The following is a 20,503-nucleotide window of genomic DNA, read 5'->3' on the forward strand; positions in this document are numbered from 1 at the left end:
CTTTCTCCAGCAGGGCTTGAATTTCCTGCGCAAGGAGCGGATCCAGACTCTTCAAAGAGAGGTTCCCAGGTGGATTGTCGTGAGGCCTCTGCCGAAAGGGAAGACAGTAGCCGTGTGTTATGATCTCCAGAACCCACACATCTGAAGTAATGGCACGCCACTCTACAAGATGTTGCGCCAGCCTTCCCCCAACCGGCGAACCATGGGACCTGGCCTCATGACTGAGTGGTAGCGGCTGCGGCGTTGCCTGAGGGCAAAGAGGCAACTGCCCAAGCGGCCTTGGCACCTCGAGTACCCTGTTTTCCACCTCTGGCACTCTTACAGTGGCCTCTTTGACTGACAGCTCCTCTCGCTTTACTGAAGGACGAGTAATAGCGAAAGGAACCTCCCCTCCATTGTTGTCCCCTAGGACGAAAAGGCGGAGGTTGTCGAAATGCAGCGCCCAAGGACTTTGCTGCAGCTTTGGAGGTCTGCAACCTCTCAAGGCTCTCGTCAGCCTTTCTGCCAAAAAGATGTTCACCGTCAAAGGGCATGTTGAGGTGCCGGGACTGCACATCAGGAGCGAACCCAGACTTCCGCAACCACGCAAACCTGCGTATTACGGTGCTCGCTGCCATGGACCGGCTGACACAATTTGCCATGTCCAAACCCGACTGAACGGCCTCACACATGGCATCCTTGCATCCTGAACCATAGCAAGGAAACCATCCCGTTCGTTCCCTTCGGGAATATGTTCAGCCGCTAATGCAACACAGTTCCACAGAGTGTGTGTGAAACAAGACAAGGCACATACGGAGTTGGCCGCCTGAAGCGCCATACCCACTGAAGAAAACACTTTCTTCGCCCAGCCATCAAAACGTTTATCGTCCCTATCCGGAGGGATGGTAGGATACGACGCCTGCTTTGCCGGGGCCGTAGCCGCCTGCACCACCAAACTCTCCGAAGTGGGGTGCCTGGACAAGTAGCAAGGGTCGCTACTGGCTGGACGGTATTTTTGCGACAAAGACTTGCCCACTGCCGGGAGACACTCCGGAGCAGTCCAAGCCGCCGCCACCCTTCTCTGCAGAGCCATATGAAACGGCAGTACCGGGTCAGTGGGGGGACCAAGATCAAGGATGTCCGTGAGATCATCCTGAACAAACTCCCCGGGGGGAGCCGACCATCCCAAGTACTCGGTGACCCGAGACATAAGGCGCCGGTACGAAGAATCGGCATGAGTGCCAGGCTCCGGCCTACAAAACACCACCTCCAGAGAGGTGTCCAGTCCACTGGCATCATGCAGTGTCTGCCTCAGGTCATCAAACTGGCTATGGCCCGAGAGAAGCTCATCTGGCACCGTAACCAAGCCTTCATCAGAGCCTTCATCACCCTCTGAAATGTACTCCAGGCGGTGAGAGGAAGACACCTGAGGACCAAAGCGATGCCTGACCTTAGCCAGAGCCTTTCTAGGGGCTAACCCTGTACCACGGGGCCCCTCCGACACCACCGCCTCGAAAGGCGTTGAGGGCGCCGAACGAGTCGGCGCGCGAGCGAATCGGCGTCAGCCGGAGCGCCGCCAGCGTCGACACAGTCCTCGAAGCCAGAGCTCCGAGCGTGTCTCTCGACGACCTAGGAGCCAACAGCGTCGACGACCCCTTCGGAGGCGGAGCCTCGAGAGAGATCGTCGATGACCTCGGCGCCACAGGCGTCGACGTCTTCCTTGAAGACAGCACAGGATCACTCGGTCTCGAGCGCGTCGAGGACTGGGACCTGGAACGGGCATGGCGAGAACGGCTACCCTTGTCCGAGCGGGACATCTCCCGCGAGCCGTGCCGACCACCCGAGTCCGAAGGCATACGAGCGGTGTCTCTCGACCGGGGCCGACCGACCCCGCTTGGAGGCACGGACGGACCGGTGCCCTGCGATTCGAGAATCGCCAACATTTTCTTCCCGAAGGAAGCCCATTTCTCTGGTGTCACTTGCATGGTGGGATAAGCGACCCCCTGACCGGCGGAGTCCTCGGAAGAGGACAGGGAAGGCGACCGATGCCGGTGCTTCTGGGAATGCCTCGAAGAGGCAGAGGAGGGGCGAGACCGACTCCTGGAAGGAGACCCACTGGACTTCCGACGATGACGCGGAGAGTCGCCTCTCGAGTCATCAGTCAAAAGCCCCGTAGACCTCGACTTCCGGGGTGTAGACCTACCGACAACAACTTCTTGCACTCCCGCAAGGCCTTGGCCGTGAGCGACTGGCAGTCGACAAAGTCGTCCGTATCGTGGGCCTCCCCGAGGCACAAGAGGCAGGTGTCGTGCGAGTCCGTGACCGACATCTTGGACCCACAGTCCCCGCATTTTTTGAAGCCCGGACGTGGGGTGGAAGACGAGGTAGACATCGTCACGAACAGGCTTTTTTCACAAAAACCGAACAGGTTCAAAGAACCGAGAAGAATACAACAAACTCCAAAGAGTCGAGGCGTATCGAGATTCACGAAGCGAACACGTTTGCGGAAAAAAAGGAACTTATCACATCGGGTGACGTCGGCTGTCGGAGGAGGTCCTCGGGGACGGCGCATCGACGTCATCGACGCAGGAAGCAGACGCCGAAAATTTTCCGAAGCAGCACAGCTGTGGACATTACCTGTCATAGATATGGAATACGTCGGAGGACCCAATCCCCTCGAAAGGTGCAAACTTTTGGTGGTTCGCACCTTTCTCATGCGAACCTTCCGGCCGTGGCAAAATAAGCCGCGGTCGGGTCACGTAGATCCGAAGCAAGACCATGTCTGGCAGCGGAAACCGTGCACGTCAGTCTATTGGAGGGAGAAAAGGATATCTATTATTCACATTCCATGGAAAATGCTGCTCGGCCCCAAAGATGGGCTCCTCTGTACCAGCCGTTGAGAATGTTGGTGTGGAAGAGCTCGTCAAAATGGCCACCTCAGAGTGTGCAGGTTGAGCCGCCATTTTGTCACTGCCGGAAGTGATCTGCGGTTTCAGTGAGGCCACTCGAGACTAGGCTCGGTACATTTAGTCCCAGACTAGGAAGCTTCGGGAAAAACCCTGGTCGAAACAGCCCCAGTAACGCTTAACCCCCAGATGGGGAACCTCAGAGGAAAATCTGGTCTTGACAGCCCCCTTGACCGCGTGCCTCGGAAATAACTGGACACCTCAGAGAAAACCCTGGTACCAGAGCCACTTACACCCCTCCTGGAACCAGAAGACCCCGGGAACGAGTCCCCTGGCCGGGGTGCCTTAAAAAGGAAGGAACTTCCTACGCTTCCCTTTTTTTGTCGATGAACTGCTGTAAATGAGGCGGGGATACCCGCTGGAACACCTCCTCCCACCTGACGAGCCTACGCTGGAGTGCTCAGACGGAGAGAGTCGCAGTAGAAACAAGCGTCCCACCGATCTTCCAGGCCCAAGCACTCGAGACAGAGAGAATGGGGATCCATCCTCGCGAAACGACTTTCACACGAAGAACATGACACGAATCCCAGACGCTCCGGCATAGACGGAGGAAAGAAGGCAGTGGAACCGGAGCAGCAAGTTGAAGGACAAGTGGGGGAAAAAACCAAAAAATTCCCTATGATGCAAGTGTGTCCGACCCCGACTGCGCAGAGAAAAATACTGAAAGGCGATGTGTGGCGCAGAGTTCAGGAAGGCGGGGATATGGTCACGTGCAGTGGCCCAACGTAAAAATAAAAGGACAAAACATTTTTGATGCTTCAAAAGTGCTCCAGTCCCATCGCGATCGACGGAATGTCCCAAAAGTATGGCGGAAAGAGAACGGGATATAGGAGTAGGAAGAGAAAATCAGGATTGATGGAAGAGGAGAGTGTTAAGAAGAAAGAAAAGATAGGAGAGTCAAATAAAGAAAGATTACGGCAAGTAAAGACAGTCAAAGAAGAAGAATTAGGTAGCTCAGGAGGGGAAAACAAATAAAGTAGTAGGTGATCAGAAGCATAAAAGGGGCAAGACACAGGAGAGGGAGGAGGAAGTGTAGAAAAAATGTAATCAAGGGAGGAACCATACTGATGAGAAGGGGCGGGGGGTAATGAAATGCAAATGATAAGAGTCAGTGAGTAAAGGGAACAATGAATTAGAGGAGTGGAGGTTGAAACCCCCAAGAAGAAAAAGAGGCAAAGAAGATGGGATAAGAGAAGATCAAGATGTTCAAGAAAATCCACGAGTGGACCAGGAGGATGATAGATGGCAAGAAGAGAGACAGTGAAAGAATTAGAAAAGGACGAAAAATTATATTCAAAAGGAAGGGAGGCTAGAAAGGGGAAGTTGAAGAGTCCACAAGGAGTTATAGAGGATTCCCATGCCCCCACCATGCCTGTGTAGGCGAGGAGTATGAGAGAACAAAGTAGAATCAGTATGAATGGAGGCTGGAGTAAAGGTTGTCCGGACTGATCCAGGTTTCAGTTAGCGAAAATGAAAACTGGAGCGAAGAAATAAGTCAAGGATAGAATGGGATTTGTTGAAAACAAAGTGATCAGAAAACCAAAATGAAATTGGGGGAGAACAAAAGAACTAATGAAGAGACAGAAATATTAGAATTATCACGTGTGCGAGCAGAGGATAGCAGGGGAAAAGTGCTATGGATTATCCTCGATGGAATAGGACAGGGCATGAAGACAGAGGAATATAATGAATAGGTAGGTATCCAGTTAAAATTTCGAATGCATTAATGTCGAAAAACAAAAATGTCGAAAAAATGTTTTCGAATATATATTTTTTTTATTTTATAGCTTTTTTTTGGTTTAGTTAGTAAAAAAGGGTCAATTAAAAAAAACGGGGGGGGGGTCGACTTTCTTTTCTCAACATTTTTCATTCGACATTAAGGCATTGGAAATTATTACATTTGAAAATTTCACTATAAACCGAATAGGTAAGTAGGTGAATAGGTGGCTAGTCGGCACATGATCCGACGCGAGCAGGGGTAAACAGAAATAGTCAAAGCCTTTAAAAGGTTGCCCTTTGAATGGGACGTCCTAGAGGCACTTGCTGATATAGCTGTCATGTGAGATCACGTGACTGCACCAGTCACAAAACACGGGAGGCGGGGCAAAGTTGGAGAGCCCACGGTGGCAGCGTTGTAGTGGCCAACGGAGGAACATTGTTCCAAAGTCCCAGACAGGTGCACAGGCAGCAGATGACAGCAAGTCAACAGCACGCACACACACGCAGCAACCTGCAAGTTGCAGCAGCAACCTTACACTCCTGGGGCACTTCCCAATATGGCGGTAACGTGGAATCACGTGACTGCACCAGTCACCAGTCAAGGGAGGCAGGTAAAAGCTGAAAAGCCTGTGGCGATGTAGAAGCAACTGAGGATGACAGCTCCAAACGTCCCAGACAGGGGCAAAGGCAGCCGGTGGCAGCAAGTATACAATGCGCACATGCTGTGATTTATAAGTTGTAGGAGCACTTCCTGCTACAGGGGTCGCGTGCCTGCCCGCCTGCCCCAGTCATGGGAGGAAGGGCAAGGGAAGTGGCAGTTTCCCAGAGCAGCTGCTTCCAACCTAAGAGGGAAGAGGGAACCTGAGATCTCCTGCCACCACATCAGTTGAAAGGCTATTCTGACAAGCACATGAAGTAGCAAGTAGTAAACACCTGCCACCACATCAGATGAAAGGCTACTCTGACAAGCGCATAAAGTAGCAAGTAGTAAACACCTGCCACCACATCAGATGAAAGGCTACTCTGACAAGCGCATAAAGTATCAAGTAGTAAACACCTGCCACCACATCAGATGAAAGACTACTCTGACAAGCACATAAAGTAGCAAGTAGTAAACACCTGCCACCACATCAGATGAAAGGCTACTCTGACAAGCGCATAAAGTATCAAGTAGTAAACACCTGCCACCACATCAGATGAAAGACTACTCTGACAAGCGCATAAAGTATCAAGTAGTAAACACCTGCCACCACATCAGATGAAAGACTACTCTGACAAGCACATAAAGTAGCAAGTAGTAAATACCTGCTGCCACATCAGATGAATGGCTTTTCTGACAAGTACATGAAGTAGTAAGTAGTAAACACCTGCCACCACATCAGATGAAAGGCTACTCTGACGAGTACATGAAGTAGCAAGTAGTAAGCACCTGCCACCACATCAGATGAATGGCTATTCTGACAAGTACATGAAGTAGCAAGTAGTAAACACCTGCCACCACATCAGATGAACGGCTTTTCTGATAAGTACATGAAGTAGCAAGTAGTAAACACCTGCCACCACATCAGATGAACGGCTATTCTGATAAGTACATGAAGTAGCAAGTAGTAAACACCTGCCACCACATCAGATGAACGGCTTTTCTGACAAGTACATGAAGTAGCAAGTAGTAAACACCTGCCACCACATCAGATGAACGGCTTTTCTGATAAGTACATGAAGTAGCAAGTAGTAAACACCTGCCACCACATCAGATGAAAGGCTACTCTGACAAGTACATGAAGTAGCAAGTAGTAAACACCTGCCACCACATCAGATGAAAGGCTACTCTGACAAGTACATGAAGTAGCAAGTAGTAAACACCTGCCACCACATCAGATGAACGGCTTTTCTGATAAGTACATGAAGTAGTAAGTAGTAAACACCTGTAGTAAGTAGTAAACACCTGCCACCACATCAGATGAAAGGCTACTCTGACAAGTGCATGAAGTACATTCCTGAACTGCTCCAACAACCCTCACAAAGAAAACCTTCCCACCACTGATCCAATGACCCCCCACAGTAGCCCTTAGGAAAGGAACATCCCCTTGGGTGGGGGGGGGGGGGCAGATATGTACAAAGGGTTACTGGCTTTGGTACCAGAACGAGTTGAAATTTATTTATTAATTGACTGATGATATTTAGGATACGTTCTGACCAAAAAAAGAATACAAAGTTAGTAACTTCATTTTTTCTGTGTAAAGAAACAGGCCCCACCATCCCTCCTATGCAGCCCCTGCAGGGCTTAGAAGAGAAAGAAGCCCCACCATCACTCCTATGCAGCCCCTGCAGGTCTTAGAAAAGAAAGAAACCCCGCCATCACTCCTATGCAGCCCCTGCAAGGCTTAGAAAAAAACAAGCCCCGCCATCACTCATATGCAGCCGCTGCAGCCCTTTGAAAAGAAACAAGCCCCATCTTCACTCCTATGCAGCCCCTGCAGGCCTTAGAAAAAGAGCAAGGGCCACCCTCACTCCACTCCTATTCAGCCCCTGCAGGCCTTAGAAAAGAAAGAAGCCCCACCTTCACTCCTATGCAGCCCCAGCTGGACTTAGAAAAGAAAGAAGCCCCACCATCACTTCTATGCAGCCTCTGCAGGCCTTAAAAAGGAAGCAAGCCCCGCCATCACCTCTATGCCGCCCCTGCACACCTGAGAAAAGAAAGAAACCCCGCCATCACTCCTATGCAGCCCCTGCAAGGCTTAGAAAAAAACAAGCCCCACCATCACTCATATGCAGCCGTTGCAGCCCTTTGAAAAGAAACAAGCCCCATCTTCACTCCTATGCAGGCCCTGCAGGCCTTAGAAAAAGAGCAAAGGCCACCCTCACTCCACTCCTATTCAGCCCCTGCAGGCCTTAGAAAAGAAAGAAGCCCCACCTTCACTCCTATGCAGCCCCAGCTGGACTTAGAAAAGAAAGAAGCCCCACCATCACTCCTATGCAGCCCCTGCAGGCCTTAGAAAAGAAACCAGCCCCACCATCACTCCTATGCAGCCCATGCAGGCCTTAGAAAAGAAACCAGCCCCACCATCCCTCCTATGCAGCCCCTGCAAGGCTTAGAAAAAAACAAGCCCCACCATCACTCATATGCAGCCGCTGCAGCCCTTTGAAAAGAAACAAGCCCCATCTTCACTCCTATGCAGCCCCTGCAGGCCTTAGAAAAAGAGCAAGCGCCACCATCACTCCACTCCTATTCAGCCCCTGCAGGCATTAGAAAAGAAAGAAGCCCCACCATCACTCCTATGCAGCCCCTGCAGGCCTTAGAAAAAGAGCAAGCGCCACCATCACTCCACTCCTATTCAGCCCCTGCAGGCCTTAGAAAAGAAAGAAGCCCCACCTTCACTCCTATGCAGCCCATGCAGGCCTTAGAAAAGAAAGAAGCCCCACCATCACTCCTATGCAGCCCCTGCAGGCCTTAGAAAAGAAACCAGCCCCACCATCACTCCTATGCAGCCCATGCAGGCCTTAGAAAAGAAAGAAGCCCCACCATCACTCCTATGCAGCCCCTGCAGGCCTTAGAAAAAGAGCAAGCGCCACCATCACTCCACTCCTATTCAGCCCCTGCAGGCCTTAGAAAAGAAAGAAGCCCCACCTTCACTCCTATGCAGCCCATGCAGGCCTTAGAAAAGAAAGAAGCCCCACCATCACTCCTATGCAGCCCCTGCAGGCCTTAGAAAAGAAACCAGCCCCACCATCACTCCTATGCAGCCCATGCAGGCCTTAGAAAAGAAAGAAGCCCCACCATCACTCCTATGCAGCCCCTGCAGGCCTTAGAAAAGAAACCAGCCCCACCATCACTCCTATGCAGCCCATGCAGGCCTTAGAAAAGAAACCAGCCCCACCATCACTCCTATGCAGCCCCTGCAGGCCTTAGAAAAGAAAGAAGCCCCACCATCACTCCTATGCAGCCCCTGCAGGCCTTAGAAAAGAAACAAGCCCCACCATCCCTCCTATGCAGCCCCTGCAGGTCTTAGAATATAAGCAAGCCCCACCATCACTCCTACACAGACTTTAGAAAATAAACATTTACCTTCCATCCACACACGCTCCCCTGGAATCTCCCAGGAAAGGAACATTCTGCCAGCCCCACACAACCACATTTTCCCCCTTGGTAAATATTTTAACCAGAGATTTCAGGCTCAAGAGCAGGGCTGTGAATGTGGATTTCAGGGAGACAAGAACTAGATAAGTCACTTACTGAATGGGGACATTGCTCTCCCCATACTGGCCTCTCTGGGGCTGCTGGTCCTGGTCTCCGATGCGCAGATTCTTCACTTCCCCACACAGGCTGTGCAGAAAAGGAAGCAGGCTTGGGCTCCCTGTGCTTGTATCTTTTGCTCCTGATGTTTGTAGAAAAGAAGAGACCATTGCTTTTAAGTCATCTCTCGAGTCCAGTGCCTTCCTAGCACCACAGCTCTGTGCGCCATCACCAGTCCCATAGTCCCGAGCAGGATTACTGCCAGCAACGCCTGATATACAAGAAAAGGGTAGAAGGGCTGGTCCAAGGTCGGAGGCGTTCCGCAATCCATCAGCTTGATGACCACCACCAGACACAGACAAATCTGCTTTTCTTAGGAAGTGTTGAACCTGATCGCCAAAGGGGAAGTGATTCTGGGGGCAAAGGGAAAGTAAAGGCATGAATGCACAGCAGTGAAAGATGACACATGCTCACTCTTGTGGACACAGACATTAGTGACCAGGATATAGCCTGAGCGAGAGATCCCACAGAATGGATACCTGGGTGCTCAGCCCTTGAACGGGATACAAGAAACCCCTCACACAAAAACATGTACAATAATGAAGTGCGGTCGAGACATGGAGATCAAAAGTACAGTGAAAAAGGAAGACCCACTAGAGCAATGGATGACAACTCAAATCAAAGATAAAACCACAGAGCGCACCTCAAGCACACTGTTTCACATGCTGCCCAACCTCAGCCAGGCCTGCACGCATGCTGCCCACCCGTCAGCCAGGCCTGCACACATGCCATCAAACCTTCAGTCAGGCCTGCACACATGCCATCAAACCTTCAGCCAGGCCTGCACACATGCCATCAAACCTTCAGCCAGGCCTGCGCACATACCATCAATCCTTCAGCCAGGCCTGCGCACATGCCATCAAACCTTCAGCCAGGCCTGCGCACATACCATCAATCCTTCAGCCAGGCCTGCGCACATGCCATCAAACCTTCAGCCAGGCCTGCGCACATGCCATCAAACCTTCAGCCAGGCCTGCGCACATACCATCAATCCTTCAGCCAGGCCTGCGCACATGCCATCAAACCTTCAGCCAGGCCTGCACACATGCCATCAAACCTTCAGCCAGGCCTGCGCACATGCCATCAAACCTTCAGCCAGGCCTGCGCACATGCCATCAAACCATCAGCCAGGCCTGCACACATGCCATCAAACCTTCAGCCAGGCCTGCACACATGCCATCAAACCTTCAGCCAGGCCTGCGCACATACCATCAATCCTTCAGCCAGGCCTGCGCACATACGGCCCATCCTTCAGCCAGGCCTGCGCACATGCCATCAATCCTTCAGCCAGGCCTGAGCACATGCCATCAATCCTTCAGCCAGGCCTGCGCACATGCCATCAATCCTTCAGCCAGGCCTGCACACATGCCATCAATCCTTCAGCCAGGCCTGCGCACATGCCATCAATCCTTCAGCCAGGCCTGCACACATGCCATCAAACCTTCAGCCAGGCCTGCGCACATGCCATCAATCCTTCAGCCAGGCCTGCGCACATACGGCCCATCCTTCAGCCAGCTTTGCACACATGCCATCAATCCTTCAGCCAGGCCTGCGCACATACGGCCCATCCTTCAGCCAGCTTTGCACACATGCCATCAACCCTTCAGCTAGCCCTGCAGCCATGCCAGCCACCCTTCAGCCAGGCCTGCGCGCATGCCACCCACCCTTCAGCCAGGCCTGCACACATGCCATCAAACCTTCAGCCAGGCCTGCAGCCCTGCCGGCCACCCTTCAGCCAGGCCTGCGCGCATGCCACCCACCCTTCAGCCAGGCCTGCACACATGCCATCAAACCTTCAGCCAGGCCTGCACACGTGCCATCAAACCTTCAGCCAGCCCTGCAGCCCTGCCGGCCACCCTTCAGCCAGGCCTGCGCGCATGCCGCCCACCCTTCAGCCAGGCCTGCACACATTTCGCGGATCGGGGTCCAAACCCTGAAAGCATAAACTTTCTTTTCAGGGTCAATTAATTGAGCGGCAAGAATTTAAGTGTTAAACATTGTTCGAGTGTACAGAGAGAATTGAGTTTTTGTTGTGTCACATAAAGGTCATTATTACTTTTCGGACTAAATCCACATTAGAGTAGCAGTGCATACACTGATGTTATAGCCCTAGAGTAGAGCCAAGTAACCAAAGAAGAAAAGCTTTCTGGGCGCATCCACATTAGGGTAGCAGAGCATACACTGATGTTATAGCCCTAGAGTAGAGCCAAGTAACCAAAGAAGAAAAGCTTTCTGGGCGCATCCACATTAGGGTAGCAGAGCATACACTGATGTTATAGCCCTAGAGTAGAGCCAAGTAACCAAAGAAGAAAGGCTTTCTGGGCGCATCCACATTAGGGTAGCAGAGCATACACTGATGTTATAGCCCTAGAGTAGAGCCAAGTAACCAAAGAAGAAAAGCTTTCTGGGCGCATCCACATTAGGGTAGCAGAGCATACACTGATGTTATAGCCCTAGAGTAGAGCCAAGTAACCAAAGAAGAAAGGCTTTCTGGGCGCATCCACATTAGGGTAGCAGAGCATACACTGATGTTATAGCCCTAGAGTAGAGCCAAGTAACCAAAGAAGAAAGGCTTTCTGGGCGCATCCACATTAGGGTAGCAGAGCCTACAACGATGTAACAGCCCTAGAGTAGAGCTAAGTAGACACTAGTGCAGAGGGTTGGAGTCACTGGAAATATTGGCCCAATGGTTGGACCCGCTTCAGTAGGATCCTAGTTGTACATCCCAGCCACTATCGGATGTGCATATCATGGAAAAATCCTGCAGGGCCAACCAAGTCATTTAAGTGGCATACCGAGATGCCAGAATCGAAACCTTCCGATGCCACCATTGTATATCCAGACTGAGAAAGACTTGATCTTGAATGTAGATACAGAATGGTCTTCAAAACCTTGCAGTAGAAAAATGTGGCTTTGGAATCTTGTAAACCGTGTCTGATCAGGTTTCTTCCATTCCCTTGGCAGGATGCGCTCATCAAGAACAGAACAGAGGCCAATTCCTACTGGACCATCGTGGTTGATCTGGAGTCTCAATTCCCAATGTCAGGCAGGTATAGGGCAGAACCACTGCCATGACCTCTGTTCCTATATTCCCAGCCCATAACCCATTATTTTCTCATCGGCTTCATCCTTCACTTTCACCACATCAGTCCTGCACTTGAACAGAGGAAGTGTGAGTCTTTTGCACCGGGACAGTCTCAGTCTTAGAAGCTTCAGTTGGTCCCAAAATGTGGCAGAAAGAGTAAGTGCCGATGAAACATTGGGAGGAGATGGGATGCCAGGGCGCTTAAAGGTGGATACAGCGCACCCTGGGAAATCATAAAGAGTGGATTGTGAGAGTGAGAAACGTTTCACGAGTGGAAAGTATACCACGAAATAAACAAAGGGTTGTGGACCCAACACGTGGGTTGTACAAGTCTGGGACCTGCACCTAAAGTGAACTGCATTATAAAGTGAACTGCTTAAGAAAGATCTGGCAGGAGAGTATACCAGGCAAAACCAAGTACGTGAAGTGAACTACATATCATAAAAGGATAATCCCAAGGAAGACCCATGCCCTTTGGTTGTTTGAGCCGCACTGAATGAGAAAAATAACCTGGCAGGAGAGTATACCAGGTGTCTTGCGATGCTGGGTATCACATTTGAGTTGTGTTGTTTTTCTGAAAGGAGAATCCCAAGAAAGATCCATGCCTTTAGGATTTGAGTATTACTGAATGTCATAAAGAGCCTTGGGGAAAGGGGTCATTTCTCCTGGAGTGAATTGTGATTCCAAGAGGAGGAGTGATCATTTTGGGCTACTAAGAAGTTGTTTCTTAGAACTTTTTTTTCTGAGAAGAAATCTGGGGAAGGGAGTTATTCCCAGTAACTGTGAAGCGTATCTACTTTGGTTGGAATTCTACCTTTTTGCTAAACTTTGTGCACCTGTAAAATCAAAGACATATCCTTTACCGCTTTGAATTAGTTTCTAGAATGTGATGGGCTAAGATAAGATTTGGGACACAGGACATTTTTGCTTTGCACATCTTGACACAGGACAGACCCTTAGTTTTGGTTGAGGTAGGGAAATACTTAGTAGGGACAATGAAGCTTTCCCCAACCCTTTTATTATTTAAATAAAAGTTCACAGCAACTGCTATGAGTTCTTTCGTGCGTTTGTTTTATTTTTTATTTTTTTATCTCTCCGTCACAAAGTGTACAGCTTGCAGCACACACCAGAAAAGACATCTTTCCCAAAGAAGCTGCCACAAACTTATCACAGTGCATAGTGATGCTTGCATCTCATTGGCCACATCCAAAATGCATTGTAGGGTGCAACATGAAACATTTTAAGTATTTAATGCATAGGAATGATGCAGCCCCTTGTGGCCCGCTCTAATGCAAGTCACTGCACGCCCAATGCATGACAAAGCCTCCACGAGGAAGTATCAGATACCTTGTACTGGGTACTGGTTGGGTGTCTGGTCTGAAGCCTCCTAAGTAACCTCTCTGAGAACCGTTCAACGGGCCCCTCATTGCAGATTTTCTCCAAAATATTGCTTAATAGCTTGGTCTGGAAAGGGTGGTCACCCCTCACTTTGAATAAAACTGACAGGAAGAGGGACAAGGCGGCAACATGCCATTGTGACTTATTACACAGACACCCACAGTGAAACCTGCTACCCGTCTGTACCATTTTGTAAAAATATCTAAAAATAAATGAAACGTAGGTCTTTCCTGTGCTCACCCATGTTAGCAGCTATGCCTTGCAGGCCAAAGGGTGTGCAGATTGCGGGCATGAACAGTGTACGTGTACCAACTACATCTCCATGTGTGTGGCAGAGGAAACATGAAGACTGCCCCCACATGCGGGGGAAAAAAGTGTACCCCTCCAACTGTTTCTGCATTATTAAAGGAAATCCTTCAATGATTTTTCCCTTTTAGGAGGCATCGGTACCCAAATATTGCCTCATTTGTATTGGAGCTTAGGTGCATCTGCAGGAGCACAGTTTGTGTCCCGATACATGTTTCCAAGTATTAGTGTATATTTTGTATGTGAATAAATACAGAGAAACGAGAATAGCATTGTTTTTTAATGCACCAAAATCTTTGTGGATTAAATACTGACCAAAAGAATGATTAAAAAAATTAACATGGAGAGGTAAAGACAGAAAATAAAAAAAAGACACACTACAAAGGAAGGGGCGACTGTGGGTTGGGCCACTTTGGAAATAGTATGTCCCGTCCACAGTAGTCATTGAAAAATATTAATTCACATTGTGCCCGCAAGTGCTTAAAAATGTATTTACTCCTATTGTAATGTGGGAAGATCTGTACTAGAAATAATAATATTCCATTTACTGTGCAAGTTCTGCAGACCGAGTGAATTCCACTGCAAGAGTGTGATGGCATTCTGGATCCCCAAGTAAACTGTACATATTTGTAGGTGCCCCCTACCATCCATCCCAGCATGGTCTCTGTAGTATCTGGTATCTGGTTGTATCTGCTCTGCATCAAGAGCACTGATGCAGGCAGCGGAATGAAGTGAGGAAGCCTGGAACCTAGTGGGGCTCCAGGGTTCCAGGACTGGCAGTTGATCATTCAGGATGGGAGACATGACAAGAGGATGCATATTGAATAGCTCCTACCCCCCCTCTTCCTAGCTTACCCTGAAACATAATAAAGCCCACTTCCTTTTGTATACTAATGTCTCCGGCGAATCCTGATACTTCAGTCTGTATATTTTCGTATAAGGTAAAAGTGGGGTGTGAGGAAATATGTAGACTCACCCCAGCCTGTACCCTTCCAGCTGCCCTCTACCCACCCCGCATGGGGGGGCACTCCCTCGCTTATTCACCTTCTCCTGGAGCTGCACCATCCTCATGAGCTGCTGGGCACCGGAGGAGAGCGGGGAGCCCTCCAGCATCGACTGCACCGAATCCAGGTCGATGCCAGCAGCAGGGAAGCCCCGGGGACGCCTCGGACGTGCTGCTGCCACACCAACTGAAACTCCTCTGACAAAAACACATGCACGGCCCCCGAGTGAAAGCAGCTGTGGGAAGAACACAAAGCAAGGGTTACAGGTCACTCCGCAAGGCAATGCCCAGAAAGGAATAGCCGGAGATGGTGCAGGTCAGAAATGCAGGCGGTTCCTAGGCATGCAACAATGGAAGGGGGATGTTACATACTCCCCAAAAGCCGCTGCTGAGCAAATGACTCAGAAGAAGAAATGGTGTGCTTTTTGCATGTGGAGAACTGAGGGGGGAGCGGGGCGGGGCCAGTGACTCTCAGCCTGTGTACCCGTGTGGAAATGATTGTGGTGGCCTGGACAACATGTGAATGAAAAAGGGGGCAGGAACCCTCTTTTTTGTAAGGGGGCCTGACTCTAGAGGGTTAGGTAGTAGTAGCAGATTGGAGAACAGAGTCAAAGGCTGTGTATTGCTAGTTGATGCAGCAGTCACTTTTTATTTGCCTACTAACCCACGGATATGCATATTGTTTTCTTGTTAGGCATACCCCACGTGCCACTTAAGGCACATATACATGTACTCTTAAATGTGGGTCTATGTAAGAAATTAAACTTTGTTTTAGACATTTCTACTCCAGGGGGACCTCCCGTGCGTCAATGACAAGGGTAGCCTTTGATTCTGTTCTCCAATCTGCTGGACAACATGTGTACAGGTGTCATGCTAGAGCTGGGACTTCAACAGGATTCGGGAGCATTGGTAAAGCGTGTCTGGAAAGTGTCCGGGTGTGCAGCAATCTCACCTTGACTGTGCAGGCTGGCACTGGAGACTCCATCCGCAAGAAGGTCTTATGCAGAGTTACCACCTCATCAGAGCTGGAAAGAAACAAGCAACAGTTTAGAGCTTCTGACCATCAACGGGACACCTAAAGATCGATGCAAACGTGGGCAGTAGCAAACACCAAGCATGTTTAGGAGCATAGTAAATGATGTGCACATGGAGCAAAACAAGCCTCGAGCCCACAGAAAACCACGGTCATTACTGCGAGGGGCGGTTTCACATGCATCTAACAGTGGATGAGAGGCATGGCTTCGGAGAAGTCATTTTCCAAACCCTTACAGACTTTCTAATAGAGATTGTAGCCGTCAGGTTTATGCTCTGTGGTCCTTTTCAGGCTTCCAATGAGATCAAAAGCATGCGTTTATGTTCAGAGATCCTTGGGGTGGCTGGGAGGATCAGTGAGCGCTGAGCACGCTGGGGCAGGAGTGACCCCAATAAGTCGATCAAAGAACCAACTACTTTAGTGTGCCTCAGCAGATGCCTATCGTTGCATATGATTAGAAACTACCCGCTTCTCTAAATGCGCTGGCAGTACAGCTCCCGCTAGTATCCTGAACACAGGCCTCTCTAGATTCAAACGGCTGGATCCAGCATTACCCCACCCACATTCAATGCACTTGTAAAATTAACCCAAGAGAGTGGCTCTCTCTGCACTTACCCCAGTCTCAATCGACCGGGTGCACTTGATCCTCCCCCTGCCTGTGACCGTCTGTGCACTTGCTCCATCCGTGCGCACTGCGCCTGAAGATTGTCTGTCTGTTTCTCCCTTGTCTTCACCCCTTAAATGCACTGTTAAAACCGCAGAATCGCTGTCAGGCCTATTTGCTGTCTACCAAACTGTTTGTATTTTTTACGCACCTACTCTGCCTGTGCAGACTATTATCGTCTCAGAATTTCAAGGGCTCTGAGAGACTGTTTGTTCCCCCCCCCCCAATGTTCCCACCCTCCTGGAGCACTTTGAAACACTTGCCTGTGTTTAGGCGCTATATAAATAAAACAATACCAAACCATTATCCAGCAGCTCATTACAATTCTCATCTGTGGGGCGTGATCTGCCCTGCAGGTCACAGGGTGGAGAGCAACCCTGCTACGCACAAGCCTAGATGGATGCAACAAAGTAAGGTCATCGGAGACTCACCCAGGGGGGTAGCTGGGATGGGTGGGGGAGGGAAGGTTAGTATAGGTCACGTTAGATTTTTCAAACGGAGCAAAAGGGAATCAGGATCTGATTAATTGAACAGATATGACACAAGTATTGCACATTTCCATCATTCATAGCAATATAGTCCACATCAATGTTTTAAATATCGTCATGATGCCTACCCCCGGGCATCCGGATCGAGGCATCCAGATACTCATTAAAACCCCAACAGCCCCGGCTGGGGGCTGTTTGGATTCAGTCCTGGCGCCTTAGGCGCCAGGCTCATCATAGAAATCAGTCCTGGCGCCATAGGCGCCAGGCTCATAGACTTTACTTACCTTATGCAGACCATGCTGCAAATGAGTCCAAGCCAAAGTGAGGCCTGAATGGGACTATTTTATTACAGGGACTATTTTTTACTCGGGTGTGGTTCTGGGGAACTTCTTACCTGGGACTAAACCACGTATTCTGCATCCAGCAGCGTAACGCTCACCGCGTCTGCAAGTCAGCATCCAGTCTTCTGCCACACCCGCCTCGAATCCAGAGCTCCTAGACAAAAGGAAAAGAAAGGAGAAGAGGTTAGATCACGGACATTATTTGATTCCTTACCTGATTCCGGACTCAGCACATCTCCGAGCCTGGAAAGGACATTATTTCAGCACGCGTCGCTTCGCCAGCAGCAGCGCCGCGTTATACTCACCAGTCCACCGCATCTTTCAACTCGGCGCTGCCTCCATCATTTTCTTCGTAGAAACCCAGCACCTGGGGGGAAAACAAAAGGAATAACAAGGTGAGCCGAGAAAACCGACAAAGACAATCTCTTTGCCACCATAGGCTTACCTGCTTTACCACCGGAGGTATTATTCTTTTATTTGCCGCATCTTCCTATGCCACACCTATAAAGGGAGAGAAAACAGCAAGTACACTCATGCAACTTTTACTGGACAGTATTTGGTAATACAGACTCTTACCTGAATGCCATCAGCTGCCTCCAGGCAATATTCTTTTGGACCCAGCTGCAACCTAACGAGGGAATGGAACAAGAGTGAACATCGGACATATTGAACTCTTTGAACTTTATACACACTGGCGTCAATATTCCTCCGGAACTCCTCCAGTACCTTCAAACCAGTGAAGTAACTGGCATCTACGCGCCCCTGCATGCCATGCAGGATGGAGACCTCATCATTTAAAAACATAAGGTGAGGTTACCAAGAGGGGAGATCGGAGGTGATTAGTCGGGAGAACGAGAACAGTTGGGGGCGGGGGGGAAGGGGGCATCACTAAAGTCCACGGGTGGCTAAATCCCTTTCTCCACTTGCAGGAGAATACTTCTACGAGTCCAGCAGACAAGATTAGGCGGGCCAGTCCAGACTGTCATCTCTTCACTACGCATCACGTTGGTGGAGACCGCAGCTGTCCGGGTCCGATCGACGCCCCTGTGGGAACCAGGTGAGCGTAACAAATTTGTTCTTCCAAATACTTCATATAAAACATTTATAGGTCATGGTCATGAATCATTTTATTGCAAAACATTGAAGTAATTCCCAGTGGTACCTTGGAGAATGTGAAGAGACTGGGGGCCTCATTACGACCCTGGCGGAAATCGCGGTGCAAAATGCACCGCGGAGCACGGCGGAAAGCCGCCGATAGCGCCATGGGGGTTGGCGGATTTTCCGCCCCATGCCGACCTTGGCGGGGCGGTAAATCCCCATTCCCCATTTTACCCTTCCCCATTCCCATTTTTGCCCCATAGGGTATAATGGGAGTGGGGAAGGCGTTAATTGCGCCACCGTAAAATACGGTGGCGTAATTAACATCAAGGTCCCGTAGCGCCATGGATTTCTCCGCCCGGAAAAACCAGGCGGAAAACGGCTCCATGGCGCTACGGGAACTCGTAGTAGGCGGACGGGTCCGCCGCGAATAACGCTGGCGTAAACCCACTCCGCCAGGGTCGTAATGAGGCCCTGGGTCTTTTGAGAGATGTGCACACCTATTTTTCGCTGCCAAAGGCAACTATCAAAACTGCCACACAAGTGAGGCATACATTTTCAAACAGAAGCGACAACACAACCATATTGACATAAGGCCAATTGGCTCCAGCGTTTGCGTATTCCATGTGCGCATTGCGTGCCATCATCACGCCCACTCGTATTCCATCTGTGCCTGTACCTCATTATACTCGCGCTTCATGGCACAAAAACTAATGGCCATTAAGTATATACTTACTTCCATGGGGGGCTTGGGTGTATTATGCTCAGTTTGCGTTTTATCGAGGTTGTCTTATGAGACACTAACACCCCATCACATTCAGTGGGACTGGACCCCATACTGCCTCCGCCTACCCGAGACACGCCAAATTGTTGGGAGCAGTCAACATTTCAGCATTATTACCATTTTCCGAATTCTCTGCCGCAGCATGCATGTCCAGGCTGGTGTTGGCGTGGAATAAGGACCCCTGGGGACACCAACGTGGAGATGGACGGTGAATAAATGTAGGGTTAGAATTTGGAGGGCAAAAATAAAATAAAAAATAAAAGTGAGGGCGTGGGGGGGGTGTTTAGGCTGCAGTGCTCCTGCTAACATTTGTATTTTACTCCCTATTTTTTAAAGTGGGAGTAAAATGTTTTAAGGGAGTATAAACCTAAATCCAACTCCCAATGAGAGTATTTAACTGAAAACCAGAAAGGTTTTTGTAATATGTATTTCTTTGCACCTTCGCACATTTATTTTTATTTTCTCATTCATAGCAGCGCACCAAACCCTCAGGCATCAGGGTGCTAGTTAAATGTAGGTGATAAGCAAGCATTACAGATAGAACCTACAGAGAAGATACCGTACACAAATTGTAGGGCCAGAGCCATGCACCTCTGGTGCGAACAACCCAGTCTTCAGATTCTTGCGGAATGCTCAGTACAACAGTTCAGGTCTGAGGTGGTGGGGAAGGGCATTACAGTTCTCAGAAGCAATAACCGGAAAGCTCACACCCCCAGATCTTTTCCGCCTGAATCTTGGGGTGACCAATTTGTTCATTTGAATTGACAGAGTAGGTCTAGTGAAATTGGCCTTTCGGAATTTCAATGATAAGTATCTAGGGTCAGTGTTGGTTAGGTACTCGTGCGTGATAGAGTCTTGAAGATGATCTGCTGTTTAATAGGGAGCCAGTGCGCTTCTCTTCTAGCCGCAGAGATGTGCTCTCATCTGGGGCTGTTCAGGGCTGGATGACCTGACGTTTATTAGTGTTCCTGGTAGAAGTGCCTGCAAAAAAGGGCATTGCAGTAGTCTAGCCTAGACCCGATAACGGCAGGGGCATAGTAAGGCAGCTGTCTGCTGAGAGAAAGGTTCTGCAGGCGTTGATCAACTTCGTGGTGTGGGCAGTGACGGATGCAATAGCAGTGACCTGCCCTTTTAAGGACAGGGTGGAGTTTGGATACATGCCTAGGGTTTTAACATAACTTGAAAATGCTACTGTGATGCTGTTGATTGTAAAAGATTTGTATTTAGGGTCAAGTGTGGTTTGTGAGATAGTCAAGAGGATTTCCGTCCTTACATCATTAAGGCATAACGAGTCGGTGCCCATCCAAGCTTGGATTGTTTGGAGGATAGAATGTAGTGCTTTAGA

General features: G+C 49.7%; 1 protein-coding gene across 1 annotated transcript in view; it reads right to left on the minus strand.

Annotated features, from left to right (window-relative positions):
• Window positions 1-20,503, minus strand: part of C8H10orf88 (chromosome 8 C10orf88 homolog) — a 117,375-nt gene that overhangs the window by 14,939 nt on the left and 81,933 nt on the right. Inside the window, exons 3-5 of the mRNA XM_069612013.1 lie at window positions 15,703-15,775; window positions 14,792-14,986; window positions 8,899-9,311 (exon numbers count right to left, since the gene is read on the minus strand). Of these exons, the coding sequence (XP_069468114.1) occupies window positions 8,899-9,311; window positions 14,792-14,986; window positions 15,703-15,775 (681 nt within the window). The remainder of the gene's footprint in view (window positions 1-8,898; window positions 9,312-14,791; window positions 14,987-15,702; window positions 15,776-20,503) is intronic.

Source organism: Ambystoma mexicanum, chromosome 8, assembly GCF_040938575.1.
Source record: "Ambystoma mexicanum isolate Mex_15411 chromosome 8, UKY_AmexF1_1, whole genome shotgun sequence".
NCBI lineage: Eukaryota > Metazoa > Chordata > Amphibia > Caudata > Ambystomatidae > Ambystoma > Ambystoma mexicanum.